This window comes from Tursiops truncatus, chromosome 19 (assembly GCF_011762595.2).
Source record: "Tursiops truncatus isolate mTurTru1 chromosome 19, mTurTru1.mat.Y, whole genome shotgun sequence".
Classification (NCBI taxonomy): domain Eukaryota; kingdom Metazoa; phylum Chordata; class Mammalia; order Artiodactyla; family Delphinidae; genus Tursiops; species Tursiops truncatus.
Window position 1 is genome coordinate 13,225,020 of NC_047052.1, and position 15,597 is coordinate 13,240,616.

At 46.5% G+C, this 15,597-nt stretch overlaps 1 protein-coding gene across 11 annotated transcripts in view; it reads right to left on the reverse strand.

Annotated features, from left to right (window-relative positions):
- Nucleotides 1-15,597, reverse strand: part of ST3GAL2 (ST3 beta-galactoside alpha-2,3-sialyltransferase 2) — a 95,820-nt gene that overhangs the window by 27,830 nt on the left and 52,393 nt on the right. For 7 of the 11 annotated variants that reach the window (XR_012327927.1, XR_012327928.1, XR_012327925.1 and 4 more), the window contains exons 5-7: nt 15,335-15,380; nt 14,925-15,044; nt 142-334 (exon numbers count right to left, since the gene is read on the reverse strand). Coding sequence is in view for 2 of the 11 variants with exons in the window: in XM_033844007.2 (XP_033699898.1) it covers nt 13,898-14,071; nt 14,925-15,044; nt 15,335-15,380 (340 nt within the window). In the remaining 9 variants the exon portion in view is untranslated. Of the gene's footprint in view, nt 1-99; nt 335-4,305; nt 4,387-11,697; nt 14,072-14,924; nt 15,045-15,334; nt 15,381-15,597 lie in introns of those variants that run through there. The other 4 variants (XM_033844007.2, XM_033844006.2, XR_012327924.1 and 1 more) reach the window with 3 other exon arrangements.

Genomic DNA, 15,597 nt, shown 5'->3' on the forward strand with positions numbered 1-15,597 from the left:
CTCTGGGATCTCCATTGCTAGCAGCTTGGTGACCATTCAGTATATTGCCTTCTGTTTGCATATATCAACCCACTTTTCTCTTACAAAAATGTGAACATTCTACTCAACTCACGCTGTTGTGCGACCTGCCTTTTCACTTACCCGTGTATCTTGGACATGTGCCAGGGATGTGCCTCACTCTCAACAAGCATCATTCCAGCGTGTAGCTGCCCCAGCATTACATCATGGCTCCTAGTGATAGGCACATGGGGGCTTCCACTGTGTTGCTGCCCACGGTGAAAATACCAGTCCCGCTCCTCTCTGAGCCCAGCTGAGACTCACTCAGGATGTATACCTGGAAGTAGAGTTGTTGGGTCAGAGTGGGGACCCTTAACATTTTAACACATTGTTAATATAGCCTGCCGAAAAGTTTTTACCAATTTATGTTATTGCAGTGATAACAAAGATACCTATTATGTGCTTACCAACTCCCTCTATTATCAATTTTTAAAACTGCCAGTCTGAGTAGTAAAAATAGATTATATAACTGCTTCATTTTTTTTAATTTAGTGATGTTTGGCAAATTTTCAGTTTATTGGTATTTGACTTTTCTGTTTTGGTGTGTTGCCCATTCCTATCTCACCATTTTGCTACTGGCTTGTTAGTCTTCATTGAATTTTAGCCACCTTTCTATTTTAGGGAAATTAGACTGTCTTGAGTGGTGGACGTTTTCCTTTTTGTTTGTCTTTACAAAATCATTTTTTCTTAATACTGCACAAAAGTTTAATATTAGTCAGAATGGCCATCATTAAAAAGTCTATAAACAATAAACGTTAGGGCTTCCCTGCTGACACAGTGGTTGAGAGTCCGCCTGCCGATGCAGGGGACACGGGTTCGTGCCCCTGTCTGGGAAGATCCCACATGCCATGGAGCGGCTGGGCCCGTGAGCCATGGCTGCTGAGCCTGTGCGTCCGGAGCCTGTGGTCCGCAACGGGAGAGGCCACAACAGTGAGAGGCCCACGTACCGAAAAAAAAACCAAAAAACAATAAATGCTGGAGAGGGTGTGGAGAAAAGGGAACCTTCTTGCACTGTTGGTGGGAATGTAAACTGATACAGCCACTATGGAGAACAGTATGGAGGTTCCTTAAAAAAACTAAATAAAAGAACTACCATACGACCCAGCAATCGCATTATTGGGCATATGCCTGGAGAAAACCATAATTCAAAGAGTCATGTACCACAATGTTCACTGCAGCACTATTTACAATAGGCAGGACACAAAAGCAACCTAAGTGTCCATCGACAGATGAATGGATAAAGAAGATGTGGCACATATATACAATGGAATATTACTCTGCCATAAAAAGAAACGAAATTGAGTTATTTGCAGTGAGGTGGATGGACCTAGAGTCTGTCATACTGAGTGAAGTCAGAAAAAGAAAAACATACCATATGCTAACACATATATATGGAATCTAAACCAAAAAAAATTGATTCTGAAGAACCTAGGGGCAGGACAGGAATAAAGACGCAGACGTAGAGAATGGACTTGAGGACACGGGGAGGGAGAAGGGTAAGCTGGGACGAAATGAGAGAGTGGCATGGACATACATACATTACCAAATGTAAAACAGCTAGTGGGAAGCAGCCGCATAGCTCAGGGAGATCAGCTCAGCTCAGGTGCTATGTGACCACCTAGAGGAGTGGGATAGGGAGGGTGGGAGGGAGACGCAAGAGGGAGGAGATATGGGGATATATGCATATGTATAGCTGATTCACTTTGTTATACAGCAGAAACTAACCATTGTAAAGCAATTATACTCCAATAAAGATGTTAAACAAAAACAAAAAATTTAATATTGCTCAGACTTCATTATTAAGAAATCTGGATTTCATGTCATGGCTAGAAAACCTTTCCTCATCTCAGTATTATAAATTATTATTATTATTACTTTTTATTTTTATTTATTTATATATATTTTTTTGCGGTACACGGGCCTCTCACTGCTGTGGCCTCTCCCGCCGCGGAGCACAGGCTCCGAACGCGCAGGCCCAGCGGCCATGACTCATGGGCCCAGCCGCTCCGCGGCATGTGGGATCTTCCTAGACCGGGGCACGAACCCGTGTCCCCTGGATCGGCAGGCGGACTCTCAACCACTGCGCCACAAGGGAAGCCCAGTATTATAAATTATTTACTCATGTTTTTGTAGGTTTTGAAGTGTCGTTTTGCCTGCCTGATTTGCTGTGAGCGATTACAGGCGGTTACCTCCGGGTGAGTGGGTGTTTGGGCTGGAGCCGAGACTGAGCGACAGGGTCCAGCTGGGATCACGTGTGAGAGAAAGTGAGACTGAGTGTCCTGGGGATGCAGCAGCTACGGTGACTGCAGGTGTCTCAGGGGCGCATGCAAGCCACTGATGCGGGAAGGGGTTCTGGGAAGAAAAGTGGGAGCGAGAATTGGAACAAGTTTCCAGAAAGGCCGGGGACAAGGCGAGGTGGGGTAGAGAGGAAGCAGTGCTCAGGGTGCTTGGAAGGGAGACAGGCAAAGAGGGAGAGGAGGTCGTGTGCAGTGCCAGCATTCCAGATAAGTGACACCCGCTTTGACCCCAAAACACAACAGTGATACAGAAAAGGTAAAACTAGAAAACAAAACACCGCCTGACCCGAAAAACGAGATGAATACTTCTGTGGACCAGTAATGGGGAAACATGCAAAGCTGCGAGCAGGGCTGAAGCCAAAGCTTGCTGGGCTCCCGTCCGGGGACCGAGCAGCTGCAGGCTGTTAGGTCCCGCTCAGCAGAGGGGCTGGGAAGCGAAGCGCTGCACACAAGACCAGAACTCAAGGCAGCCTCGCCGCTTGGAGGGCGCTGGATTGGAGCTTCGCCTGCACGCCAGTTGGACAGAGACTTTCATCAAGACGCAGGCCCAGAAAGGAGACAGGAGGATGCGGATCCCCGCTGCAACCGGTAAGCCACACCATCCTGTCAACTGCCTGCCTGGTCTGATATCCTCTGATCTCACTGAATCAGCGCACCTGGCTCTAGAATAAGGGCGAGAGGGGCGGGGAGCTGGATGGAGCCAATTGCTAAATCCACCTGTGGGGCTTCCCTGGTGGCGCGGTGGTTAAGAATCCGCCTGCCAATGCAGGGTACACGGGTTCGAGCCCTGGTCTGGGAGGATCCCACATACCGCGGAGCAACTAAGCCCGTGACCGAGCCTGTGGTCTAGAGCCCGCGAGCCACAACTACTGAGCCTGCGCGCCTAGAGCCTGTGTTCTGCAACAAGAGAAGCCACCGCAATGAGAAACCTGCTCACCGCAACCAAGAGTAGCATCCCCCTCGCTGCAACTAGAGAAAGCCCGCACGCAGCAACGAAGACCCAATGCAGCCAAAAATAAATAAATAATTTTTTTTAAAAAAGCAAACCCACCTGTGGATTGTGGGGAGAGAAGAAATTGAATGCAAAGAAAAACGCAAACAATAGAGGGAAGGTGGGGAGGGGCAAGATAGGGGTATGGGATTAAGAGATACAAATACTAAGTATAACATAAATAAGCAGCCAGGATATATTGTACAGCACAGGGAAATACAGCCATTATTTTTTAATAACTTTAAATGGAGCATGATCTATAAAAACATTGAATCACTGTGTTGTACACCTGAAACTAATATTGTAAATCAACTATACTTCAAAAAAAAGGTACCAAATTCACCCCAGATAAAATTTATTTTATGGAATGGCCTCATAAGAGGCTTACAGTATGTTTGGATGCTCAAAGAGAAAGTGAAATGATTACATTTCACTGAAAAGAGCAAGAAACTATGAAGTAAATTTGGACAAGAGCAGTGGTGTGCTGAAACTCACACAAGCTGGCTGGTAAATCACTGGCAGATTGAAACTGGCTGTGCTGGGAATATTTATACCACAGAAATCAGCAACACTATATAAATCAGGGGTTTTAGTTTGTTTTCAGAGGCAGTTTACCAGCATACCACTGGTAGATTAGAAATTTTAGAAATGAGAAAGTCATTGAAATAAACTCAGTAAATGGGAATCCTAGATTTTACATCCTAATTATACTCTCATTTTAAGGACAAAAATAAGAACACAACCGAATTTCAGTAGAGAAAGAGAAAGCGAAATGATTACATTTACAATAAAACTATTTCTTGCTCCCATAAGTTCTAAACTGGATGTTCCTGATTGGTTGGCTCTTCTGGACACTTTCCCCTGAGTCTTTCCATTGAAAAGAGTGGGTTTTTTTTTTTTTTAATAGAATTGATTTTTTTAGAACAGTTTTAAGTGTATAGAAAGAAAAGGCAAAGTTACCTCATAGCAAAAGAAGGATTGAACTCAGATCCTTCTGAATGCAGACACCATATGTTCTTTCTACTTCACCAAGCCTTCTCCCTGGAGAGAAGCCATGTTGCCAGAAAGAGCCTGTATTATTCTCAGCAGAAACAGTTGTTAGATGAAAGGTGTTGTTTCTATATTCTCGGGGAGCAGGCTGGTCCTGATACCCACAGTTCGGCAAGTGTAAGGGGAGGGGCCATCTTGCATTTTTGTGCGTTAGTTGTCACACAGACAAACTCACCGCAGAAGCTGTGATTTTTCTGGAAGGGTAGTGAGAAGGAGCATTGATTCCTAATTTACTCAGAAAGGAATAATTTGATTTTTTAAAGGGTTTCAGGATTTCACCCTTCCCCTCACCAAGCCAGGAATGTTTTCCTATTTTGCCAGATATGTAACAGGCAGCAGTTCCTCGCCTGCTGAATGGCAGCCCTCAGCCGTTCACTCCTCTGATGGGTAAAATATTTAATCGCTTCCTGCCCTTCCTCTAGCATCCAGCCAGAGTGCCAGCCAAGTGTGTATCCACCACCCCTGGTCTCGCCATAAATCGTAATGTTTCTCTCCAAAGAGCCGTCTGTGTTCAGACTGTATTACTGCTCACTCAAACACGGTGCCTCTCCCAGAGGAACACACATCCCCTGCTAGACTGAGGCATGGACATGGGACTTCTTTGACATCAAGGAAATGTGAACTTCTTGACAGAAGCATTCAGAGCCAGCCTGTGGCTCACCAGACACTCTTTTCCTGGCCCTGAAACAACAGATCCACCACAGACGGCACTCCTTTCTGTCTGGGTCCCTGAGTGACCATGATGAGCACAGCCCGTGATGGAAAAGTGGCTTGAGTGAGAAACAAACTTTGTTGTTTTAAGCCCCTGCGAGTTTGAAGGGTGTTTGTTACTGTAGCACAACCTAGCTTATCCTGACCACCCTCCCTGCCTTGGAACGGCTGGTTCCCTGTCCAGTCACCCTAAGGTCAATCCAGATCATAGATATGCTCCATCTAGGTACACAAAATTCCCAAGCAGCTTCTTGATCCACTTAATACAGAGGAGAGAAAAATTTCCAATTCCCAATTATTTAAAAAGCCTCCATCATGACAGAGAGGGGTTAAATAAACAACCACAAGAAATCAGCTCTGTGGAGACAGAGGAAAACAGACGAAGAAAAAGGTGTCTGCTAGTATGTGATTAAACACCACACTTACCTAATTTTCCTTTCCAAGAGTTCACTGAATTTATCGGGAAGGAAAGAAAAAGGTATAAACTCACATGGACAAATATAATGGAAGCAGTTACATTGGAAGAGGGAATTTAACAAAATGTTTGGAACACACAGAAAAATGAATGAAAAAGCTCCAATTTTTAGTAATACAGGGAACTATATAGAGCATGAAAAAAATTCCAGTCCAAAAACCAGCTACAAAGCTGATAATATTCTGTTTGAATATATCAAAGAACTACTACTTTTAGGGTTTTATTTTTAACATTTAGCTCTGATTCACTTGGCATTTTGGTGAATGGTTTAGGCTATGGATCTAATTTTATCTTTTTCCAGATGGTTATCTAGTTATCCCAATAAAATTTATTTAAATATCCATCTTTTCCTAAGTGATTTGAGAGGCCATCTCTATTATAAACCAAATTTCCATGCGGACTTGGGTCTAGGTAATCAGACTAATGAAAGAGAATTGAGTATCCAGAAATACTCAAGTGAATATGGAATGTCAGGGCGGTGGTCACCTTCAGGGGAAGGAAGGGGGCTGTGCTTGGCAAGGAAGATGGAACAGAGAGGCCTCTGGGGTGCTTGCACAACCCGAGTGGTGGCTACATGAATGTTCATCTTAAAATAATTCATTAAGGAACCGCCATACTGTTTTTCATAGTGGCTGCATCAATTTCAATTTCCCCCAACAGGGCACAAGGGTTCCCTTCGTTCCACATCTTCACCAGCGCTTGTTATCTCTTGTCTTTCTGATAACAGCTGCTCTAACAGGAGTGTGGTGATATCTCATTATGGCTTTGATTTGCATTTCCCTGATGATTAATGATGTTGCATATCTTTTCATGTACCTGCTGACCATCTGTATGTCTTCATTGGAGAAATGTCTATTCATATCTGCCCATTTTTTAATCAGATTGGGTTTTTTGCTATTGAGTTATGTGAGTTCTTTATATATTTTGGTTTCAGGTTTTACATTTAAGTCTAATCCATTTGGAGTTAATTTTTTTGAGTGGTGTGAGATATGGGTCCAGTTTCATTCTTTTGCATGTGCATACAGAACTACCATATGATCCAACAATTCCACTTCTGGGTACACATCCAAAAGAATAAAATCACTGTCTTGAAGAGACATCTGCACCCCCATGTTCACTGCAGCATTATTTACAATAGCCAAGACATGGAAATAATCTAAATGTCCATCAACAGATGAATGAATAAAGAAAATGTCATGCATATATACACAATGGAATATTATTCAGCCATAAAAAAGGAAATCCTGCCTTTTGCAACAACATGGATGGACATTGAGGGCATTATGCTAACTGAAATAAGTCAGATGGAGAAAGACAAATACTGTATGGTCTCACTTTTACATGGAACCTAAAACAACTAAATTCACAGAAACAGAGAGCGACTGGTGCTTGCCAGGGTGGGGGAACGGGTTAAGGTGGTCCAAAGGTATAAACTTCTAGTTACAAGATAAATAAGCTCTGGGGATGTAATGTACAGCATGGTAATTATAGTTAACAATATTTTACTGTATGTTTGAAAGTTGCTAAGAAAGTAGATTTTGAAAGTTCTCATCACACACACAAATATTTTAACTATATGATGTGATGTGTTAACTAATCTTATTGTGGTAATCATTTTGCAATATACACACACATAAAATCACTATGAGTATACCTTACATACATATATAATTTTCTATGTCAATTGTACCTCAATAAAGCTGGAAAAATAAAATTCTAGCTTTTCCAGTTCTTCCATATAACATGTTCAATTACCTCTTTTTTCTTCAGTCCATTTTGATATCCAAATGGCAGTGGAAATTGCTTTTCCTTTACCACAGGAATTATATAATTCTATCTATTTATAATCTATAATCTATATGTATTATATAGTATTCCATCTTTGCTTTATGAAATAAATGTCCATTATGGAGCTTTTAAAAAATAATAATTCATGAAGCTATATATTTTTGTACATTTATTCTTATGCTCTTTTCTGTTTATGCATTATATCCCACAACAAAAATAGTTTTGTTTTTGTTTTTTTTTTGCGGTACACGGGCCTCTCACTGGTGTGGCCTCTCCCGTTGCGGACCACAGGCTCCGGACGCGCAGGCCCAGCGGCCATGGCTCACGGGCCCAGCCGCTCCGCAGCATATGGGATCTTCCTGGACCGGGGCAAGAACCCGTGTCCCCTGCATCGGCAGGCGGACTCTCAACCACTGCGCCACCAGGGAAGCCCCCAAAAATAGTTTTTAAAAATTAATTTAAAAATGTATTAGTCGGGCTTCCCTGGTGGCACAGTGGTTGAGAGTCCGCCTGCCGATGCATGGGACACGAGTTCGTGCCCCGGTCCGGGAGGATCCCGCATGCCGCGGAGTTGCTGGGCCCGTAAGCCATGGCCGCTGGGCCTGCACGTCCGGAGCCTGTGGTCCGCAACGGGAGAGGCCACAACAGTGAGAGGCCCGTGTACCACAAAACAAAACAAACAAACAAAAAATGTATTAGTTGGGGGGCTTCCCTGGTGGCGCAGTGGTTGAGAATCCACCTGCCAGTGCAGGGGACACGGGTTCAATACCTGGTCCGGCAAGATCCCACATGCTGCGGAGCAACTAAGCCCGTGCGCTACAACTACTGAGCCTGTGCTCTAGAGCCCGTGAGCCACAACTACTGAGCCCGCGTGCTGCAACTACTGAAGCCCGCACGCCAAGAGCCCATGCTCCACAATGAGAAGCCACCGCAATGAGAAGCCCACACACTGCAACGAAGAGTTGCCTCCACTCACAGCAACTGGAGAGAAACCGTGTGCAGCAGCAAAGATCCAACACAGCCAAAGATAAATAAATAAATTTATATTAAAAAAATGTATTAGTCGGGACTTCCCTGGTGGCTCAGTGGTTAAGAATCCACCTGCCAATGCAGGGTACACGGGTTTAATCCCTGGTCCGGGAAGATCCCACATGTGGTGGACCAACTAAGCCCGTGCATCACAACTACTAAGCCTGTGCTCTAGAGCCCGTGAGCCACAACTACTGAGCCTGCAATATAGAGCCCGCATGCTGCAACTACTGAGCCCACATGTCGCAACTACTGAAGCCCGCACGCTCTAGAGCCCATGCTCTGCAACAAGAAGCCACTGCAACGAGAAGGCTGTGCACTGCAACGAAGAGTAGCGCCCACTTGCCACAACTAGAGAAAGCCCGCGCGCAGCAACGAAGACCCAATGCAGCCAAAAAACAAAAATTAAAAAAACCCATAATTTCAAAACAATGTCTTTTAAAAAAAAATGTATTAGTCATGTACCCCTATGCTTCAGAGCAGCACTATTTACAATAGCCAAGACCTGGAAACAACCTAAATGTCCATCGACAGATGAATGGATAAAGAAGATGTGGTACATATATACAGTGGAATATTACTTAGCCATGCAAAAGAATGAAATAACGCCATTTACAGCAACATGGATGCAACTAGAGATTATCATAGTAAGTTAAGTAAATCAGAAAGAACAAGACATATACTGTATGATATCACTTATATGTGGAATCTACAATGTGACACAAATGAACATATCTACGAAACAGAAACAGACTCATAGACGTAGAGAACAGACTTGTGGTTGCCAAGGAGGAGGTGGGTGGGAGAAAGGAAGGATTGGGAGTTTGGGATTAGCAGATACAAACTATTATATGTATAGAATGGATAAACAACAAGGTCCTACTGTATAGTACAGGGAACTATATTCAATATCCTGTGATAAATCGTAATGGAAAAGAATACGAACAAGAATATATATGTAGGGCTTCCCTGGTGGCGTAGTGGTTGAGAATCCACCTGCCAATGCAGGGGACACAGGTTCGAGCCCTGGTCTGGGAAGATCCCACATGCCGCGGAGCAACTAAGCCCGTGTGCCACAACTACTGAGCCCACATGCCTAGAGCCCACGCTCCGCAACAAGAAGCCCGCGCACTGCAATGAAGAGTAGCCCTCGCTCACTGCAACTACAGAAAGCCCACGCACAGCAACAAAGACCCAAAAGCAGCCAAAAAAAAAAAATTAATTAAAAAAAAAGAATATATATGTATAACTGAAGCACTTTGCTGTATAGCAGAAATTAACACAATATTGTAAATCAACTATACTTCAATAATTTTTTTTTTAATGTAGTAGTGATTGGGGCACCATCTTTAAAGAATTCTGGTGGCTGTTATGTGAGGGTCAGAAAAGAATGGATCTCAGCCTGACAAAGACGAGAAAGCCGTGCCTCCCTACGTGACACAGGGAGGCACATTTACCACAACAACCCAGTTTGTCAATTAGAGTTCTGACCTATAAGCATTTGGGACAACAGTTAATCGACCATTAAGGTCCCCAGAAGTAAAACAGATGCTGGGCAGCCCTCTAAGGTACTGCTTGATGTGTATGGGAAGGAACATTCTAGGAGTGCCGAGAAGAAACCTGAGTCACAATGATGGGAATTTTTGGCTTCTTACCCAGTTCCCAGACCTAATCAGGTCACACACCTGGAGCCTTTTTCAAGGCGATCTCAGGGTCCTTTGAGGAACTATTCTCTGATGTAGCAGGTATGTAGTGTGGCTCTTCCCCCAAGCTTTTCCCGAGGAACCTATTTCCTGGAGTGACAGTGCACTGGGGAAAGGGAAATACCCAGACCATCAGGAGTTATCAGACACTGGCTCTGAGACCCAAATGCCAATGCAGTCCACCTTATTATGAGAGTTGGAGCTTACTATGGCTAATGATAGATGGAGCTCTGGTCCAAGTCCATTTAATGGTGGGTCCAATGAGACCACAGACCCATTTTAAGGTAATTTCCTTAGTTCCAAAAGGAAAGAGAGATATTTACTACCTGGCAAAATCACCATATTGGCAACCAGACCCGTGGAGGGAAGGTGATTATGATGGGATAGGCCTAATAGAAGTCCCTGAAACTATCTCCAACATGGTAAGTCAAACTCAATACCACATTCCAGCAGGATTTGCAGAGACTGGCGCTGCCATCCAAACTGAGTTATGGAAGGGTGGGTGACTTCTTCCTCGTTTCATTCACTCACCATCTGAATCATGGAGAATGATAGTAGTTTATTGCAAAGGTAAACAAGTGGCAATGCTAACCTGTGGTTCTAGATGTGATATCTTTGCTGAATCAAAACAACACAGTCCTTGGCCAACATTAAAAAAAAGACACGATTTGGTGAGACTCCTGATTCTGGAGGTAACAGGTACAACATCTGGAGTGCTGGTCCCACAAAGTGTGGTGACCCACAACCCGTAAGACTGGGGCCCAGATAAGAAACAATTCTCGGAGGCCCAGGCTATGTGTACGTCATCCGGACGCTGGACCTTATCACTCAGCCAACCAAATGCTATTGGAGAGTGTCTGTGACAAAGAGAGATGTCATATGGAGCCTATGGCAACTCCAAATAAGAGAATTACAGCCCAGAGTCCTAGGGTTTTAGAAAAAGACCTATGCCCTCCTCCACCAAAAAGTATTCTCCATTTGAAAAGCAACTCTGGGCTTGCTCTTGAGCATTGACAGAAACTGGATTGCAGGACACCAAGTGACTACAGACTCTAAGAGAGATCCATCGTTGAGGCCCACATTATCTGATCCACCAGACTATAAAATTGTACATTCAGTGGCATTCCGTTGCATGATGGAGGTAGGCTTGAGTGGGTCCAGACAGCCCAGTTAACAGCACAGGCAGTTACCGCAGACCCCTGTGGCACCAGCTCCTACCATTCTGCCAATTCCCTGCCAACCCACACCTATGGCATCATGGGAAGTTCCACAGAACCTGGAAAAGGAGGGGAGAAAAGCCCCATCCTGGTGCCTGCTGGATCTGCATGTTGTGCTGGCGCCTTGCAGCGGACAGTGTCTGCCCTGCTGATCGACTCAGGGGCCCTGAAGGACAGTGGTGAAGGCCACCCTCCCAGAAGGCATAGCTGGCAGTTGGGGGTTGGGAAGCCTCACGTATAAGGAAAGGGTGGGAGTCGTGCCCTCCACTCTTCACATCCACCCACAACAGTCTTAGCCATTACGTGGTCACAACTTCCCACTGACAGATACACCTTCTTTTCACCAGCAAACACATTTCAGAACAAACAAACGACTATATAGTTTCTTTGCTCTTTTTAATTCAGAGAAAAAGGGAAGAAAATAAAACAACATTTGTTTAAATAATTGTTGTAGAAAAGATCTGGGCCGGATGCTGGGACCTACCTCTTCCAGAATGGGGATTTATTAATGTTTTAAACAAAACAAAATCCAAACAAAAGAAGAAAAAGGAACAGAAAAGAAATAAATTATTCTGCTCAATACTGTTTGGCATATTGCATTGTTTTTTCATCTTTTAAACACTCAAAAGAGCCTCTTCAGGAAGCACTGAGATGAGACTGGCAAGAATAACTGGTACCTTGACTCTCTAAAATGACAACAGGAGGTGGTGAGAGAGGCGTTCCACTAAAGGCTCCCCTAACCCACAAACATTCTTTACTCCTCCGACTTCTGGAACTGGGAAAGGACAGACTCAATCTAAGTTCTCAATATATTAACTTTTAGGGGTGCCCACTGCCCTGCCCTAACCCTCTAATACACTCCCCTGCTGGCTACTGTTCCCCCAGCCAGCTGCAGGAACTACACCAATGGCCAGGAGGCTACCAGGTGGTATCAACTCACCAAGAAAAAAGGGTGGTTTTTGTGTTCGTCACTGTTGGGAAGGGGGATCCTTTTAGTGGTTTGGAAGCTTCACAGAAGCCCTTTCACGCCTCCTACACTTCCCCAACCTTGAAAGGTGAGAACACCCTCAGCAGCTTCCTCTAGGGACTTAAGCTGGGTTCAGTCATGCAAGTAGCGTCCAGCTGTAACCTCTGGTTGTTAGCTTCGCAGCCCTCCTAGAGCTGGAAATGGATAGTGGGTTAGAGGGAAAAGGCAGCAGGTGAGCAAGGGGGAAGGGATGTGTGGGCAGGGGAGGAGGCATGCAGGGGGCAAGTCTACTCCTCCCCAGCTATTTGCATGGCCAGCTTACTATTTGCAAAGAATCTGTTGGTCAGCCACCCCTAGTAACTTCAGGTTAGCTAAATCATGAGCCCAAAGCATCTCCAGCCTTCTTTCCTACGTGTTGCTCCCTTTCCCTAGAGCCAGACAAAGGGGGAAGGGCGGGGAGCAGCAGTGCCCCAATCACAGGGCAAGTTTTAATTTTTTTTTTTTTTTTTTCCCAGAGCAACAAGTAGGCTGGGGAGGAGGCCCAGGACCTAGGGAGAGACACTTAAAAAAGGTTGTGGGCGAACAACAGGGGCAGAGAGTACACGTAAGTGTACCTTACATCTGATGTGACGGGGCTTCCTTGTTTCCTGCCCTATTCTTTCACCTGTGTTCCAGAGTTAAGCCCTAGGCGAATTCCGCCCGCAGCAAGACGTGAAAACAATTCTAGTTTTCTGGTGAGACACTAAATGCCATGGTCAGAAAGGCCATTCCATAGGGTGGCCAAAGGCGGGAGGGGAGGAGGCAGGAGGAGGGGACCCCCGTACCCTCTGGATTCTCACCGCATTTCTTTGGTGGGTTTGCACTCACCCATCTGCGCCTGACCGATAAAGGAAATGTGAGGTCTAGTTCTCTCGGAAGTCCAGAGCGGTTTGGGAGGGCTCTAACTTTTCCCCTGGGGAAAAACGCACTCCTTGGAAACCACCTGACCACCCGCCGACCTCCCGAAAGCCTCCGCGAACGCCCCTCCGCCACGAGGGACCACCGGGAAGGGGAGGCCGGGCCGCTACTGTCCCTCACCTTCCCCACCGTTTCCTCCTCCGCGCCCCCTGCGGGGTCAGGCCGGCCGGCGACTGAGCCGCCTCCGCCCGAGCCTGAGGAAAGTACTTCTCGGGGCCGGAACAAACTTCTGCTCCTTTGAGAGCGTGAAAAACCGATAAAATCCTACCCAAAAGCATACGGGAGTGGGGATTGATCGGCCGCCGGCCCGCCTCCGAAGGCCATTGATTGGAGGAGACGGGCCCCAGCGCCGGAAGTTCTCCTTGAGTCGCATGATTGGCTGTGAGATACAGAGGCTCCGGCCGTCGCCAGCGCTGATTGATGCTAGGCCCGGCCAGCGCCCAGAGTCTCGTGATTGGCGGAGGATAGCCGGCGCTCGCTAGACTGAAGCATGATTGGTCCAGACTGCGGCGGCGTCGCTCCCGATTGCCTGCTGACGCCCAATAGAGCGCCGCGCCCGCGCTTAGGCCACCACCCCCAGGCTGACTCTGAGTCCCGGCTGGAGCGCTTGCCGGCGCTTCGCGGTAGGGCCGGAAGAGTCACGGCTGGGTCGGGCTCAGTTCCCTCGGTAGACCTCGATCTTGCTGGCCTTGGCCAGCATGTCGATGATGTGGGCCTCGAAGTCGGCGTCATGCACGCCTGTCTTCCGGAACTCGCCCGCGTACCGGTTATTCTCCCAGTAGTGGTGCCAGTTGCCCCGGCTGTCGGCCCCGAACCCGTACACGTTCACCTGCGGGGGAGGGCGGCGCGAGTCACCCCAAGTCGGGGACCAGGGAGCAGAGGGCGCGGAAGAGCCTCGGGTCGTGGTGCGGGAGGAGAGGGGAGCCGCGACGAGCCGACCCCAGCTAGAGGCCGGCAGCTCATCAATTTACAGCGCGCAGTTAGACCGGGGACACCCAGCTCTGACGCTAAGGACACAGTCCCACAGGGAGACTTCTGCTCCCTTCCGGTTCTCCTTCCAACCACCCTCTGATTACATCAAGAACACCTCAGTTTGGGGCTAGACTGTGACAGCTCTCCAACCCTTGCTAATTTTTTTTTTTTTTTAATGGAGTACTTTTATTGAAAGCTGGTCAAGTACCCAGTACTATACACTGAAGAGTTTACTGGCAAAAGTGGGTGTGCTGGGCATGAGCACTACCGTGTATGGCACAGTAGCTCCCCCTGCTAGAGAGATGGGCTCCTTGAATGACTAACCTCCATTTTTAACACAGAGTAGGCCTGGGGCCCACAGCTGTGGGAGACACCATCCTGCTGAAACTTAACTACTTAACTACGTCATTTCCATTCCATTTACGTTTATGCTTATTGTTTATGGCAAGTAATATCAATTATGGTAGTAGTATTCAATTTCCTTTTTAAATAAATTTAACGTTTCAATGAAATGATTTCAGATTTGGTAAAATCATGAAAGTAGTTAAGTCTGGGAAATGCAGATCTATACCTTACAACCTAGAAATTGGGGGACTGAAAGCCACTTTGTTTCTTCCTGCAAAAACACATTCCTCTTGAGGCACTGCTAAGCCCCAACAAGGGCGGACTCCCTCTCATCTATGGGTCCCGCTATTTTATCAACTACCCACCTCATCACACACATGCAGAGCAAAGAAGAGTACCAGCATCCCCGTGGAAGGGTACCGCCCGTGATGCTCTGTCCACCTGTCGTGGATGTACTTGAAGAAGGCTGGGTTGTAGATCTGGACCTGAGAGGAGAAGGTGTAATGAGCACGTGAGGGCTTCTGGGGGCCTGGAGGCTCAGGCCAGGCTCTGAGCAGCTTCTGCCAGTTCCTCCATGCTTGCCAGTGGACCTGTTCATCAGGGTTCTCTGGTTCCTGCAGCCTCTGTGTGGGGTCAGGCATACCAGCAGATGGGCACTCTGAAGGTTCTAGAAGGGTTTGGGGGGTATCTGAACCACAAGACCAGGCACAGCACAAGTCAGGTCTGCACTGTTTCCTCTGGGGTGGGGATGAAGAAGGGGGAGGAGGAAACTTACCTTTTCTTTGTCCACTCGAAGGAAGGACTTCACTGGGGCATAGGTGCTGAAAGCAGAAAGAAAAATAACACTGAAGTGGCTCCATGGACCCAGGGATGCCTTTTCTCCCACTGAGGCCCAAGTGATGACAGCCTCACGACAGGCTCCCCTGCTTCCAGACTGCTGTCCCATAGCACATCACTGCAGTTCCTCGCTCAGAAACCTTCAGTGGCTCCCTATGTCCTTCAAGATGAAATAAGGACGTTTTAGACAAGCACTGGGGC